This window comes from Glycine soja, chromosome 12 (genome assembly GCF_004193775.1).
Source record: "Glycine soja cultivar W05 chromosome 12, ASM419377v2, whole genome shotgun sequence".
Classification (NCBI taxonomy): domain Eukaryota; kingdom Viridiplantae; phylum Streptophyta; class Magnoliopsida; order Fabales; family Fabaceae; genus Glycine; species Glycine soja.
The window spans coordinates 1595392-1612783 of NC_041013.1; the positions used below are offsets into that span (position 1 = coordinate 1595392).

Sequence of the window (17392 nt, forward strand, 5' to 3'; positions counted from 1 at the left end):
CCAACAACGACGACTTGAAAAATATCTCTCCATCGAGGCGATCAAATACTACAATTTTTTGAAATCACTGTCACTTAACAAGAGCAAGATGAAGCCCTGTTTTGAATTCATAATCCATTGAAGAAAATTATAGTACTCTACATTCTAGAAAAATGTGCAAAAACTTAGTTTCTAAGAAAACCTAGACTGATCTCATTATTCAAGCCACCAAACGCTTTGATTTCATAATATGTTGGTCGCACATAAAGTTGTAAAAGAAGCCCCAAACAAGTTTTGAAAGGTATTAAACCAATTTTGAGAAATCAAGCACAAAAAAAAATAGGGTTTTGTTCACAAAACCCTAATCCAGTAAAATATGGAATCTTCCAATTACTATGAAATGTTGTTATTTACTAATATGATGCTCACACACCATGGTAAAAGAGAAACCCTCAAACAATTTCAATTCAACATATCATATAAGTATTGATGGATCTAAAAAAATGGATGTTATCGCATATTTACTTCATGACTAATATATAACTGTATATATAAAGAGAAAAAAAAGTAGAACAACTATGTTATCTACAAATTACTATCTTCATGAGCATTTAAATGATAAACCAATGAAGTATAATTAGTGTCAAATTTAAATATGTAGAATTTTCTTGTTTGGTATTTGGTAACGATGACAAATGAGTTGGACCCATCACATATTCCATTTTGACCTTTTTTTGGCTAGATGAGTTGAGATTTTTAACCCATTAACCCATTTTTACATGCCTCACTTTGACCCGCCAACATATGGGTAGAAAGTGGGTCAAAACAAGTCAAACCATCAATTTTTTAAAATATTATTAATATCCTGAGCATGTATTATTAATATCCATTTAATTTGTTTTTGTCTAAATAAATTATTATTTAAAGTTTAAGGTAATATATTTTTTCAAAAAGATTATATAATGTTTGTCAAAGATGATTTTTTAATGGTTGAGCCATTAACCCACAACCCATTTTCATAACTTTTTGTTTTTGATGGATAAACTTGCAAATCCAAGCTTAAACGCGAGAGGATGAAGATTTCAACCCATTTTAACTAAGCCGGGGTGAGGTTGACCAATCCAATTTTGCTTGGTCAAGGTGGACGAGTTGACCCATTTTGATAACCTTAGTATTTAGTCAAGTTAAATTTTGAAACTTAAATCCACAAAATGAATTGGACTTTATTTTTTGATTGATTTTACGGTTATTGATTGTGGGAGGTTATAATTTGGCCATTATTACTTGCACCCCAATTTTTATTAGTTAAAACATATATTTAGTCCCTTAAATTTTTTTACTGATTATACTCCCTACAAATAAAAAATTGTTAGTAATTTAGTCTGTTTTGTTAAGTTTTCAATTTCAATCAATGTTTCATAAAATTATAAATTTTATGAGCGTCAAAAGCCGCTATAAAATGTTAGTTCAAAATTTTGGAAGACTAATGGGAAAGATGCAAAAGAGACTAGCAATGTGTTTGGTTATATGTACAAACATGCAACCAAAACAAATAACAAAGTGAGTCAACCAAATAACTATCGGATCACATAAATTCATCACAATTTCAATTAATCACAATTCACAAATAATCAACTAGTTAAGCAAAACCTTAAATCTCATTCCCAATCTAAATCAAAATCATAGATTACAATCTCACGTTCAAATCAAAAACCAAAATCTCAATCTCATATTCAAATTACAATAAGAAATTTCAATTTTCGAATCAAATTACAATCCCAAATCAAAGCCCCAAACTTCATTCCTCGTCAAGGACATTGTCAATGTTGTTGTTGGAAGAACAAAACATTGAAGAAAGAACCATTGTGAAAAAGTCTCAATGAACCACTATAAACCACCGTGTGCCTCCTTTAGTCGATTTATGGACACTGATTTTTCTTTTCTTTGCTTCCTCTCTTTCTCTCGCTTTTTTTCTTCCAATGTAGCCGCCATGATGGTAGTGTTGCGCTCCAACTTTCTTCTTGGTTCTTCCTCCTCTGCTCTATTCAATCTTCGGCAACACATGGTTGTTGGTGGTGCCATAGGGTGTAAAGCAACCCAACCAACAAACCAAATGTTTCGTTGAGTGCCAAAGTGGTGAACACTAGATGCAGGAAATTTAGAGTTCAATACTTCAATAAGTTATATAAGTAGAATAAATATAAGTTTGTGTCATTTTTCTAATCGCCACAAACCTTTAAATCAGATTGATTCTTTCACCATGTCACTACTTAATGGTTGAAGTTAACAGTAGAGACCAAAAATCAAATAGAAAAATTTATGAGGGACTAAAATTGGTAAAAAAAAATCCTAATAAGGGTGGTTGGTCACATGGTGAACGAGGCTATGTTGATGGCATGCAACCCCGATTCTAGATCAGCCAGAACTAAGTTATTATTTTTGTGATATGCTTGCTTGTTGTAATTCTTAGCATCTGACTCTTATGTTTTGTCGTCCATTTGATGATTGTGGTTTTGATTTGTGATTTTGGGACCGAGTGAATGAGATTTGAAGATGTAGAAGTTTAGGGAAGAGGAATAAAAATTTTGTGGCAAGCTTTTTTGCATTCCCATAAATTGTATTTTTAATTTTAAATTAAAAATCATAAGTTTATATATACTTGAACCTGCATAAAAAAGTATCATATTTTGATTTTATGAGGATGAAAAAACCACTTAAAATTTTGTAAGGACAAATTTAAAATATTTTTATATTTACGAGGATGAAAAACATATTTTAAGTTTTTTTCTTCAAAATTATGCTCCTTGGAGTGACACTATCTCAGAGATGAGGCTGTTATCTAAAATGCATGTCATTTGTTGTATGCCAATAAACCGCAAGGATATGGGATTTGGAAAAGTCCTTAATCTGACAAAGTAACGAACAAGTTTATTGTGAATTTATGATCTTGCTCGTTGGTCAATTTATTTTGCCCTTTAAGTATGAAAGGGGAGTGTACTAGTAAATAGGAAGATTTCAAGTAGCAATTAACTATGGTTTTTTTACTTAACGCGTTTCAGGTATAGTAAGGAAGTGCTGGTAGCAATTTATGAAGGTGTAGAAAGCGACAGTCCAAGTGTTTGGGTAAAAGCGTTATCAGATTTGGTGATGGACTCCGGTGTAGGATATGTGTTTATAACAGTGTAAAATAAGTTTTTGGGCCCATGCAAGATATTGAAGCATTGGACCCACAAGATAGATCAAACAATGACATTTTCTTTTATTGTCTTTTTCATATCAGGTTTCATATGAGAATAATCGAATAATCCTTTTATATAAGATTAGCTAATGATCATTTCTGTTAGATTAAAATAAAAAAATAAAGATTAAAATATTTTAAATTCAAATAAAACTTTCATTTAATCATAAAATCTCTATAAAATTTACTAAACAAAAAATTAAATATTTTAAAGATTTAATTTACATCAAAAGACCATGAACTTTGTCATGATGATGATTGTGGTAACGAATTTAATGTAAATTAAATCTTTAAAATATTTAATTTTTTGTTTAATAAATCTTATAAAGATTTTATGGTTGAATGAGAAATTTTCATGATAACCATTCGTGAAGATGAAATTAGTAAAATTATCTGTGAACCAATTGAACAATATAATATGGAAGTAAAAATTATAAATACAGGTACCATAATTTAAGTAGGTGAATTAGTGAAATTTAAATTTAAAATATTTTAATTTTAACTTTTATCTTAATAGAACATATAAGAATGATCCTTTTTTATTTTCATATAAGAGGATCATTCTCATATAAAATTTCATCTTTTTATATTTTTAAAAATAATTCCTTTGAAAATCATTTGAACCAGATGAGACAAAAATATATTTTTTAAGGAAATTAAAATGATTATTTTATTCTTTCTTAAGCTTTTTTCTCCTTTTCTTTTTTTACGAGTGACTAATTAAACATTTCAATGAAGTACCAACTAGAATGGGATAGCTCTTTTTTAGCCCCCAAAAAATCACGTCTCAGTCCTTTTGTTTTCTTTCAGCCCCCTAAAGCATAAACGGCAGCATGATTTGTCATTCACTTCAAACAAATGTTTGTTTCTCTTCCTATTTAATTTACAGCAAAAATTAAAAAGGCAATGGGTTTGTTTCTCTCTGTGTTAACGAAATATTGATATAATTTTCTTTTTCATAGATCTATTTGAGTTGTCCCATGTTGTAACTGGAAGGAATGCTATGCACTGTCCAGCTGTAGGAAAATGACAATTATATCCTTAATTTGACGAATATCTTTCCTTTGTAAATGAGCATGTGTATGACATTCGGGTAATTTCACGTTTGCGTTCAATTTTATGGTATGTGCGACGAATAGTTTTTCACGGTAATTTCAATTTGGAAGTGGCATTTGTTCATTGCAGTAGTGACAAAAAGACCTTACTAAAAAATTAAAATACGAAAAAATCGAAGTTGCATTTCATCCTATTCCCACATCTATATAAACGCTGATCACCAACTCATTGCATCGCATTACAATTGTGGGAGTTCTTTCAACAAATCGAAGCACAAACATGGCAAGTCCTAGCACTTATTTGACCCTGGCAGTGTTGGTGGTTGTTGGATCTTTAATATACAACACAAATGAGGTTTCAGGTCAATGTGGAGGAAGTGTAAAAATCATCAAAATTCGTTCCAACTTTTGTTCCACAATAAAAATTCATCCAGATTTCATTGCCTACTTAATAAAACATCAAATTCACTTAATAAAAAAGCAGTGTATTGATAAATTGGGCCATTGAATAAAATATAGAGTATATTTTAAGAAATGAAAAAAATAATAACAATTTGGAAGCGCCTATCCTTCACTTTATCTATTAATGTTTTTACCAAAATCATTTTCACTCCACATCTATTATTTCGTTTGCATTAACAATTTGACACCTATTTTTGTGTATTACGTACAAGGGTGAGATTATAAAAACTTCTAAAGGAATCACATTTCAATGTGATGCCCCAAAATCATTTAGGATAAATTAAGACACCACACTTAATGCCCTATGGGAGAAAAAAATTAAAAGGTTAGAGCTGAAGCTTTGAAGTACCAAGAGAGTGTATGGTATTATTTATGGACACCCTATATCCATGGGGTGGTAGTGTTGAATACGAATTCCTATATAACTTAAAGGCAATAAAGATGTAACATACATGTTCTCCATCTTCGCCCAATATTATAGCCTTGGACCTATTGAGTTATATGTTATATGTTGGTCAAATCCAATGACAAGATCATAACATACTGGTGTGAGTTGTGTCAACCAAGATCCTTCAATCATGTCATGGCAAACCCGCTTTAACTATAACCATCAACCAACTCCAATGACAAGACCATCACCAATTTGACTCAATCATGATAAAATTATACATAAACGAGTCTTGAGATTGCCATCAATTTGTTTCACTATATTTGAATTTTATATTGTTTCATGTTATGTTAATTAAACTTATTTTGTACTTGGATTAATAATGACATTTGTATATGAGCATGATTGATTTTCAAAATTTATTACACAAAAAGAAACATCTTTTTGTTTTGTATAAGTGTTCACAGTACAAAATGGAAATTTGTTTGTGCCTTGTATTGAGATCTCACCCTCCCCCCAATACAAAATCAAAACACATTTTTGTTTATGGAAACATATGTTTCTTTGGAAGATAGTTTTGCTAAAATAAAAATAAAAATAAGGGAGTATACTTAGAGAAACATGAGTGCATTAACAAAGCTCTCATGTCAAAGTAAAATTAATTGGTTTGGGGCTCCTGAATTTGACAGCAAGAGATTGAAGTGGGCCTAAAAGATAGAACAAACAAGGGCATCTTATTTTATTGTATTTTTTTTGGATGCATTTTGTTGTCAAAAAATTCATTGAAAATTATTTGAACATGATAAAAAATAGTTTTTTTTTATTATTTTTAAAGGAAACTAAAATGATTATTTTTGCTTTCTTAAGTTGTTTTCTCTTATTTTGTATGACTAAATAAATATTTTAATGAAGCAAAATGGCATATAGCTATATTTTGTCTTCCCCAAAAGAAATTCATGGGAGCTACTACTCTCACCCTCCACTTTTTTCAGAAAAATGTAAAGGGAAAAATTTACCCTTCCTTTCTTCCCTACACTCTTCCCTTTCCTCTTGTTTTTAGTTGCAACAGAATTATATATTTTTGTTGTGTCAGGGACACACGAAATCACAATTTCATTTTATATTTGGTACAAACAAAAAATGGAATCGTGTAATATAAGGGTTACATACAAAATATATAATAGAAATACATTTTCACATAAAAATCTACAATGGAAATGTACTTTTGTGTTTACTTTTTTTGTAGGTACCTCATGTATTATAACAAAAATATGTTTTTGTTGTATATTTTGTATATGGAAACATTTTTTCATTTTATTTTTTTACACGCAAATGTATTCTGTTTTATATTTTTATGCACCTTCTATACATTCTTTTGTTTATTTTGTACAACGAAAATGCATTTCAACGCATTTCTGTTAAAAATGCATTTCAACGCATTTCTGTTAAAAATGCATTTTGGAAGAAAAAATAATGAAACGCATGGGGGTGAGATAAAAAAATTCAGGGTGAGAATAGCAGCTCCCAAAATTCATGTCCTAGTCCTTTTGTTTCCTTTCAGCCGCCCGAAGCATAAACGGCCACATTATTTGTCATTCACTTGAAACAATATATCGTTTCTGTCGCTATTTCATTTACAGCAAATTAAAGGGAATGTGTTTGTCTGTCTTAGTATTAACGAAATGATATAATTTTCTTTCATACAAGAGATAGGATCTATTTGAGTTGTCCCATGTTGTAACAAGAATGGTATATGTGAGTATGTTTTTGTTGATTAAAAAAATACACAAGAATGCAATGTGTTAAGGAAAATGACATTTGTCGGCTTAATTTGATAAATTTCTTTCCATTGTAATATGGTATGGGCGTAGTTCCTCAGGATATTCTAGCTACAAGAAAATTTTCAATTTCAAAGTGGCATTTGTTCATTGCAGAAGTGAGAACAAGACATTCTTTAAAAAATATATACAGTACGAAGAATTCAAAGTTGCACTTCTTGCTATTCCACTTCTATATAAATGCTCCCAACTCATTGCTTTGCATTGCATTCGGGCCATTTAATATCTAGCTAAGCATTGTTGTACTGACACAGTTGTGGGATTTCTTTTGACAAATCGAAGCAATTAAACATGGCAAGTGGTGGCACTTATTTGTCCTTGGCAATGTTGGTGGTTGCAGGATCTTTAATATATAACACAAAAGAGGTTTCAGGTCAATGTGGAGGAAGTCTTTCAGATCTTATAGCACAATGCTCACAGTATGTGCAAAAGTCAGGACCAAAGATTCCACCTTCAGCGACGTGCTGTGCAGCGTTGAGAAAGTTTAATGTGCCATGCGCATGCAAACTCGTTACTAAAGAAGCTGCAAGCCTTGTGAGCATTCCAAAGGTCGTCTTTGTTGGACGCTCTTGTGGATTGAACCTTCCCCCCGGAATGCAATGTGGAGGTAATAACATCTTCTCCCTAACTCATTTTGCTTTCATCACTTTATTCTCAATTTTAATCTCTTTTATAATATAAGCAATTGAATGAAGAACTTTTTTTTTCCTGACTTTTTAGCTTGTGTTTACTTTCTGGTAGAGATATAGGATAACACACTATTTTTTATTGGTTGAAATTTATTAGAAATAATTTTTTTTAGTCTATTATCTTATTTAATGATTCTCTTTTGTAATTTTCAGTACATTTTAATCAATAAAAATAAATGTGTAAAAATAAGTATATTAAAGAACACCACTCTTATTGGAATTCTTACCGTGCATTGCTCGACTCATGCATTTTAATTGCATTTATATAAAATTATAAATTACTTATGTCACAGTTATCAATATTAGTCCAAAAATAAAACAATACTTGAAATTTAAGCCTACTAATACTATTAGTTTATTCAAGCAAAAAAAGAAAAAATCACACATATTCTAATTTTTTTTTCACATATCACTCTTTAATTTTAACATAAACATTTTCATTTATGATTTTCAGTTGTATACAGTTAAGGGTTATATATTGTATGTCCACTATTAAATGTTTAAAACGATTTAAAATGGTTTACTACCAATTGCTTTAAGAAATCAATGAGTACAAAACGTTTTTATTAAAAATTATAGCTGAAATGGATTGACAACATTACATATTACGTTTTTATTTAATAAAAATCATTTTTGATATTTAAATATTGTCTTTAGAGTAATAGTTAGCGCGGTATTGAAAAAAGATTAGTATTAAATGAATTTTGTATTTTTTATGCAATAAATATTTTTGAATAAAACAATTTCTTTTCATTGACTATTCAAAATAGCTCACATTTTCTCAACTTCATTTCCGTTTTCAGTTTTCTCTTCTTTTTTATTTTGTTATTTTTAGTTACCGCTCTTGTTTTTTTCTCACACATATAAATGTATATGCGTGTACTTTATTTTTTAGTGGTCAATAAGAAAATTTAAAAAAGAAGAAAAAGAATTGATGATATGAAACTTGATGTTATTGTTTTTCAGCTGTTAAAATTCCGCCGAAGGCCATGAAGTGAACATTTTCTCCCACTTGAATAAGTATCTTCTGATGTACTGGCATGGCTACCAAGGCCTCCATCTGAAAAAAAAAATGAACAATTAAATAAGTAATAGCTCTCCAAATCAAATAGTAGTATGCTCATTGTCAGAGATGGAAGGAAGAACCGCATTGAAAATGGAATATATCCATGTAATAAATAAATTAATAATAAGCAGAAACTTGAGTGTATATTATTGTACAACATCAAAGTTAATGATAACTTTCATTTCTGCCATTTCAAGCTTGAAGTTACGTTTAGAAAAAATGGCGATTTTCTAATTCATCTGTCTTAAATTATACCCACCTCATTTCCCTCCACTACCGTCTTAACAAAATTGGAACATTTGATGCGTGAGAATCACAAACCCCTATCAATATGGTGTGATAGATATACGTTGTTTAAATATGCAGTCAAAAATTTGATTTTGAGACTCATGAAAAAGTATGTTGCGAAAAGTTAAACCCTTAAATAAATATCAATATGTCAACTTATCAAAGAATTAATTCCTCACTTTTGGACGAAAATATTCTGAATTTACCAAAAAAAGAATCGCAAAACCTCTTGCTTTTATACCAACACCATTTTCCACTTATGCCGCAAAAGTAATTGTCATTCCAAGATTTGATTTCATGAACTACATGGTAAGAGATAGTTAATTAAAATTTCACCCATGACTCACCTACACCATCCTTCATTCTATATGATATACATTCTCTATGTAATTTTTCTCATGCTCTACTTTGAGTATCTCACAAAATGACCGGCTAATAGATTCTTTTTTTTTTGTTTTCAAGATGAGATACGACCTAAGATTAACTCACCAAGATTTTTCTTCTTTCTTCCCACCATACCCTGTCATTTATGATATCCACTTTAATCTAGACTATTATTATTATAAGCAGATATCTAATTCTCTATCAATACTCGTATTTAGAAAGAGACATGCATAATAGTGATGCTCGTAAGGAAAATGAAACAACACTAACTGAAGCACAAATGTTTCGGCCAAATCACCTTTTTCCTCATTTACAAACTACTGTACCCAGAGGGTTGAGAAAATTTGGACTGGAAAAACAAAAAGAAGTTAGGGGGAATATTAAATTTAAATACATACCCATAGATTACAGCGTATGTTTTTTTAGGTGTTATCATCATCATCATCTATTCCTTGAAAACGAACTCTCCACTTATTCTTGACAGGGATGAAACCACACGAGGAGGTTAGACGCGCGGGACTGATTTTAATGTAAAAATAAAAATTCACTCCAGCTCTTCTTCCACAATAATTATGTTAGGAATTGTATTTTTAAACAATATTTTTTATTACAACTTTTTTTTCTTCTATTTCTCTCTTTGATGTACAAAAATCATACAAATACATTAATGATACATATTACTAGATAAAATTTATGTGAAACCTAATACTCTCTTCGTCCCGTCCCAAAATAAGTGACATATTTAAAAAAAGATTATTTTAAAATAAATGTTATATTTAATTTTTTAATGTAACATTAATGGTTGTTTTTTATTAATACTCTTATTATTTTATTTTTTGAATCTAATATTAATATTATTATCTTTTATTTATTTAATAAAATTAATTTAATAAAATTATTTTATTTATTAATTTTTCTTTGATATGTATAAAAACACTTTTAGATTATACTTATTTTGGGAGGGAGAAAGGAAAACATGACATTGACTTAATAAAAAGCAGTGTATCGATAGATTGGGCCATTGAATAATTGGTCCAACTTGTGTGTCACCCTAGTGGGTAGGCTTAACTGTGGGCCCATGTTCACAACTTCACTTGTTCCACCGTCGCGAGGGCCCACAATTCTCTGTTTTTTTATTGCAAAGTTGGAAAAATAATACATAATTGGAAAAGCTTAAAATGGTATGTTTCTATTTCTAACCATACCAATAAAGATCTAATTTATGAAATTCATGATCTCATTTGGTTTCCTCAAAAATGTTTTCCCTAAGGGGTCAGATCAAGTCACAAACATACCATATACATAGAACAGTTGTTCAACACAACTGTTATATCGATGATATAAACAAATGCATCTAAAGTATGTTCGTATATCAAGTTTTGGATATTTTTTGTAATAGGTTGATTCCCCCTAAAAAAATAATCCCGACAAGCCTAATCCTGATGAATCAATTCTAATGCCCAGTTCACGCAAGAATTATCACCAATTGAAAAAGCAAAGTTCCTCTTCAAGGATTGAGATATCCTACAGCTTTATCAAAGCCTTAGAGAATCTCAACCATGGAAAATGTTGGAATGTATAGTAAAAAACAGTTGTAAACAATATGTATTTTGATAAAGATGAAAGGTGAGCTCAAGAGGAGGATTCTTGCTCTTGGTGCTTCTCACAAAAGTCTATGTGATGAGAGATTTTACCTTATTATTAATTGACTACCTCTCTGACAACACAAATGTTCGCTCAGCACTTTCGAAAAGTGTCTTATTTAGTCAACAACAAAAACTTCACCACACCCCAATTATTTAACTATTGTTTGTGAATTGATTACACGCACCAATTTTCCAACAGCCACCACACCAACCAAAAAACCAAAACACTGAAACATAAGAAGAAAAAATGACATGGAGGAAGTGATGTTTTTTATTTTGGGGTGTGTGTGCGTGGCTGCGTTGGGATGCATCGTATCATAGTAAAGTCAAAAGCATTTAAGCCAATAGGATCATCTGTCACCACTGCACGAAATATCGGACGACAATAATCACTAATCTTTCAAACATGACATTATCCACTCGTCACTATGACCAAAGCAGCAAAAGTATTGGCAAATTGTATGGTAGAGTACATTAGGAATGAACCACTTAATTTTTTTAGCACCCCGATATGGAAAATGCTTTTTCAGGACTCATCCAAATCCACTAACTTGCAACATTCGATGAAAAAGAACCGACACATGTCCTAGAATTTTGAAAATTAACTTATTCTAAACAAGTAGTAGTAAATAAACAAAAACACATTATATTATGTAATATACTAGGTACAAGTTAGGGTACAGGAGCTCATAATTCATAAAAAATAAAATGATCAGCTGCAAAAAATGAAACCATAAACAGAACCCCGATTAAGACTTCTACTTCTTCCGTCCTTCTACCCTTTTTTTGTCTTCCCAAATTTCTTACTTGATGGAGTTTTACCAGGCAATGAATAAAGAGTATCTCTAAAAAACTATCTTGAAGAACAGTCATTACCATAAGAATAAAACACTCATACAAATAAAAAGAAAGAAAGAAAAGAAAAGAAAAAACATCAATATATCCCTCTAATTCTCTTACTTCCTAGATCTCCAAGCTGATATTGAATACATTGGCCGATCCTCCCAGCAAATTAACACACAACCATTTTCATCCCTCATTCTGTATCCTTCACAACCATAGCTCTGCAGGAACCTCCTTGCTTGCACCATACCAAAGTAGCTCAAAGGCACGTTGCCAAACCCAGCTAGATCAAATCTCTGGAACCACTTTTCCAGCTTTTCATGTCTTTCCTTTCGTTCAGATCCCTCACATGCAATGATGTTCTTTATTTCCTCCCCAAAAAGCATCTTCTCCACCCTTAATCTCTCCAATGATGTTCTTGAGACAGTGGATTCCAAACAATCAAACAATGCTGCATAAGAGTATAGAGCTTCAAGAAGCCTATCCATCAGAGTTGGACCATTGTGATTACAGTCTTGTTCTGTCACAACCATGACCTTTGGTGATAATCCCCACAAGGCATTAAGAAAGCTCTCCATATTCATTGAATTGGAAGTAGTTAAAGATGATGGAGATGATGAGGTTGAGTCAGGACTTGGAGTGTACCCATTAACCATATCTTTCTCAAGCAAATCACCCAATGTGCTTTGGCCCATTGGCAGAACTCTTTGCAGGTGAATTCCATTTGAGCTTTTTAACAGAAGAGGAGACTTTCTCTGCATGGCTTCATCATCCCAGGCCAAAAGGGTATGCAATTGGAGAATGGAACTTATTGCTAGTGCCTCCCCAGTTTTCACCCGAAGTTTGTCAAAATCAAGATTTTCTAATTTGCTTGCCACAGGGTTGAATTGGAACGGTATATCCAACTTTTCTGCTTCTTCAGTTAGTCTATGAGCCACCTCATCCAGAATCTCCTTTTTCTGATGAACCCCGGTGATTCTCAAATGAGGAGGGCCTTCGGGATGCGCACTTAATACTCGAAGGAGAGCAATCCACTGAGCAGCTTCAGCAGCATTGAGATCAATTATGTGAATCACTTTCTCCCCTTCCATTGCTTCAATGATGGCCTGATTTGTGAGAACAAATGCTACCTTCAAGAAAGGGAAAAGCTCAAAGAAAAGCTTCTGAACCAGAATTTCGTCGGATATCAAAGTCATTCTGGTTGAGTTGAGGGCTCTGTGGATCCCAGGCCATGTTTTAAGAATCCGATCAGCAAGCGACTCCATAAAATATGTTGCGATTCGCTGCATAGTGTCCCCATCAGGGGAAGCAAGCATGGAAATTTGCTCAAGTGTGGTGTTTGCATTTTCAAGGTTACCAGCAGCTACATGATTTGCACAACTGAGCAACAAATGAATCAAGTACAAACCCCTTTCCTCGGATTTCATTTCTCTAAACAAGAGATTGTTGGGAGAACCTAAGCTAGGTGAAAGTGACATCATGGAGAAGAACTGCAGGGGTGAAGAATTTACAGAAGACGACCCTTCTTCTTGCAACATAAATCCCATGTAACAATAACAACAACAATCTTAGGAATTTGGAAACAACGAAAGGTGATGATGATTACAGATTACAGAGGCAGAATGTAGTCAGAGAAAAATTACTAGATTAAATATAAAAAAAAACCTTAAAAATTAGTCTCATTCAGATATCAAACCTCAGAGTTTACAACACATGGGACAAGTTTGAAGAAGCCAATGAATGAAGACATAATGAGGAAGAAAGCACAAATTCAAAACAAAGCAGGAAAAGCAAAGAAAAGGATTTGAACATAAGAACCTGCACAACCCAGGTTACCAACTCTGATCAGAAGCTCTCAACCCTCAACCTTTTTTTAAAATCTCAGAAACCAAACGGTCCAAGATTTTTCCACCAATTCAGCAAAAAGCAGGGAGAAAAACTCGGGAAACAGTAACAACTTTACAAGAAGAAGAGGGAAACGTACCAAAACCAGGTCAGCAACAGAAGTAGTCATTGCAACGAGGAAACGCTCATCCCTTGGTGGGTTTTCAAATTGAAGAATAATCCAGACGAAGCCCCCAGAAAATTCCAAAGCTTGCCACTTGGAGCACTGAAAAAATCAGAACCAAAATGGGGTTGGTTGTTCAGCTTCAATGGGAATGAGTTTCAATGTTTGGACCCTTGTTCTTCTGGTTTCAGCGACTTGTTCATGACTACGTTGTCGACAATGCGTGAAGGGTCCCTTTTGTCTTTATTGTTTTGTTGTCCTTCACACCTCAGTAGAGTGTGGAATTTGTGAGAAGGCTAAAAATAATACCATCGCTTTCTCTCTCTGGAACCTGTTTTTCTTTTCTTTTCTTGCAAAAACCTTGGCCGAAGGTTACTTTGTTTGCAGAGAAAAATAATAAAATTCACAATTTTAAAATTTATTTTAATTCAAAATATTGGTCTTAATTTATATTTTATTTTCACTCTATCAAATAATATCTTAATATTTTGTTTTTGTTTTGTCTTTAACCGTAGGTGGGGAGGGAATCAGGGCCGGCCAAAATAACTTTTTAATATTCCCAAAGACTAGGTGAAAACAAACATGCCTTGACAAAGACAAACAACGTTACCCCTCGGTTTTGCTTCCAAACAAAAGGTTTTGTTTTATTTTCAAAAGCAATGACCATACGATTGGATTATCTTCTTCTATTAGGACAAACAGACAAGGAGGCTGAGGAAACGTCCAAAACGAGATTGAACATTTATCTCTACTTGTGGATTCTTAGGTGGCACTTGAGAAAATTCCCACCACCGTCTCATTCTATTCAGGGATTCCCCCTTTTCTCGCAGGAATTTCCCTAAATCCACATAGTAACATGCTAGCTTGCTGGTTAGGTGCTAATGCTATGTCATCAATTTCAGTCACAAATTAGTATGATGTGCACTGCATGCGCTGTTTCCTCTTTTACTAAATTATCTATTTTGGTTTTTATCATCATGTCATCACAGTTCACATTACTTTACTCTTTTTCTGAAAATCTATTTTTAGTATATGATATTGATTGATTTTTATATGATTTTTTTTTTAAATTTAAAAACTAACTTGGACATATATAAAAAAAAGAAATATATTGCATGTAAAAATAAATTTTAGGATTTAAGATTATTCTTGAATTAATTATTTGTAAGAAAAAAAAAACTTATACCATTTAGAGAAAATTTAGAAAACAAATACTAACAATAACGGTTTCCTTAAAAAATTGTGACACCAATCACTTACTAATTTACTTAAAGAATCGTCTGCTCAAATTACACTAATTCTCAAATTGATGAACTTATCATAATGCAATTCTTCAGAGATGTCATACATCATAACATCAATCTATAAGAATCGTCTAGCTATGTAGCAAAAAGCAAAAGGAGAATAGTCAATCTATTGCATTTCTTTGTGAAATTATATAAAGGGACAAAAGAGAGGTTTGAAATCCGCAATTAATGACCTGATTTAGTAGGACATGTGCCAAATCACAGAAACATTAAGGGAAGTGATATGCGCACCCAGCGAATTTGTAATTTTCTCATTTTGGCCATTTGTAAAAGAATATGTAATTTTGCTATTTCGTACTGAGGTTATATGAGGCTTACGAATTAACTAATTCGTATAAGCTCAATTTGAATTTTTTTTAAATTTTTTTTTCAAAAATATGTGTTACGAATTAATTTAAAATTAATGGTTCAAACAAAAATTGAACCTATGATTTATTTTCAATTTATTAGCACAACGCTCTAATCAACTAAGCTAATAAGCCAATTATGATATAAAATAAATAATGTTGTTATACATAACACTAAAATTTTTAATGTATATTTAATGCGTATGTAAATTTAAATAATAAATTTTATGATAATTAATTTTGATATAACTCATATGGAACATTAAAAAATTTAATATATTAATAAATTAAAAAAAAATACTTACGAATTACATGATCCATGTGAGTCATACGAATTAACTCATACAAGTCATATGGGTTATGTACGAATTACATAATCCATATATACGAATTACGTAATTCGTATGACTCATGTGGATCACGTAATACATATGAGTCCTGATTCGTAAGTATTTTTTTATTTTACTTTTTTTTAAATATGCTTTTTAATTTATTAATATATTAAATTTTTTATCTGTAAATATTTTTTATTTATAAAAAATATACAGATTAAATAATTCGTATGAATTATATCAAAATTAATTGTCATAAAATTTATTATTTAAATTTACATGCGTATTAAATATACATTAGAAATTTTAATATTATGTATAACAACATTATTTATTTTATATCATAATTAGCTTATTAGCTCAGTTGATTAGAGCGTTGTGCTAATAACCTGAAAGTAAATTATAGATTTAATTCTTGCTTAGATAAAATTAATTCGTAACACATATTTTTGAAAGAAAAAAAATTAGTTTAGGGATCAATTGTGCTCAAACATTAAAGAAGGAAAGAGGAGTGAAAATGATACGAAAGTAAGCAGAGACACATATTACCAATCAGCTCGGCGAATAGTAAAAATACTTACATGTTCAAAGAATACTTGGTAGTTTCTCAGGTTTAATTTATTAGTTTCATTATTGATTTATTGGTATATGTAACCATATAATTTCACCTGTTATGATTTTAATAGAGTAGAATAATAAGATGTTGCTTCACAAAATAATAATACTAGTAGAAAAAGAATAATAAGAGGTTAGAAGGGGGCATTTATGAAAAGGGTCCCAACTATCCCCACCCCACTATCACCACCAAGATAAAATAAAAAGATTAAAAAGGCAAAACAACTGTCTAACGTGAAAAAGGAGACACAGATAGAAATGTTGAAGGATTTGAGGCGATTGATACATGATTGTATTGTTCTTTAAGTCTCATCCTAACTATTTCTTAATATTTAATAGAAAAATCTTAAATGAAAAAAAATGTTTTTACAATAAATTCTTACAATTTCTTAATATTTTATCAGTAGTGTTAAAAGTGAGTTAACTTATTTAGATTGATTCACGGTGAGAAATTTGTTGGTCCACCTTTAGAAGTATGTTTCAAAAGTTACAAAAAGATTATTTCTCCCAAATCCAAACGGAACTTCAACATAAGTTCAGTAATTCTACGTATTAATTCAAACAAGCAATTTTTGGTGAACCAAAAAATACACAACACAACTCAATTCACTACGTATTAGTAGGTTAGATCACAAGTTGACTAACCTAATTTGAAGATACAAAAAAAATCCAACAATGTACTAATTCATAATAACACTAAAAAAAATAAGAAAATAAAATTTAAAAAAAAACCCAAGAAAATCTATAATAAAAAGGAGAACTAAAATGATTTAACATGAATTGACCTAACTCATTCAAGTTACTCAATTCAACCCAAAGAGTAAGTGAACCAGGTCAGATCAACCCATGAATTGTTCTAATTTTAATTTTCATCTTTTAATATTTTAAAAAACAAACACAAAAATAA

At 31.2% G+C, this 17392-nt stretch overlaps 2 protein-coding genes across 4 annotated transcripts; one reads left to right on the forward strand and one right to left on the reverse strand.

The window, feature by feature from the left end:
• The first annotated feature begins 7152 nt into the window (after positions 1-7152).
• On the forward strand, positions 7153-8918 carry LOC114378210. The gene is made up of 2 exons (XM_028336759.1): positions 7153-7567; positions 8616-8918. The coding sequence occupies exons 1-2, from the start codon at positions 7252-7254 to the stop codon at positions 8645-8647; spliced, it is 348 nt and encodes a 115-aa protein (XP_028192560.1). The 5' UTR covers positions 7153-7251; the 3' UTR covers positions 8648-8918.
• A 2741-nt stretch (positions 8919-11659) lies between these two features.
• LOC114379827 (scarecrow-like protein 3) lies at positions 11660-14231 on the reverse strand. Of its 3 annotated transcripts, none has more exons than XM_028338596.1 (2): positions 13861-14231; positions 11660-13401 (listed from the first exon to the last, which is right to left on the reverse strand). In XM_028338596.1, exon 2 carries the CDS (start codon positions 13355-13357, stop codon positions 11990-11992), a length of 1368 nt encoding a protein of 455 aa, XP_028194397.1. In that variant the 5' UTR covers positions 13358-13401; positions 13861-14231; the 3' UTR covers positions 11660-11989. The 3 variants fall into 3 exon arrangements, with proteins under 3 accessions (XP_028194397.1, XP_028194398.1, XP_028194396.1); XM_028338597.1 differs by having other exon boundaries at positions 11660-13404; XM_028338595.1 differs by lacking the exon at positions 13861-14231 and having other exon boundaries at positions 11660-13854.
• Positions 14232-17392: the final 3161 nt, after the last annotated feature.

What these genes read in the sequence shown, in the direction of transcription:
- LOC114378210 (XM_028336759.1), top strand. Translation starts at nt 7,252, where the DNA reads ATGGCAAGTGGTGGCACTTATTTGTCCTTGGCAATGTTGGTGGTTGCA. An exon ending in CCCCGGAATGCAATGTGGAG is followed by an intron (nt 7,568 to 8,615) that starts GTAATAACATCT and finishes ATTGTTTTTCAG; the next exon opens with CTGTTAAAATTCCGCCGAAG.
- LOC114379827 (XM_028338595.1), bottom strand. Translation starts at nt 13,423, where the DNA reads ATGGGATTTATGTTGCAAGAAGAAGGGTCGTCTTCTGTAAATTCTTCA.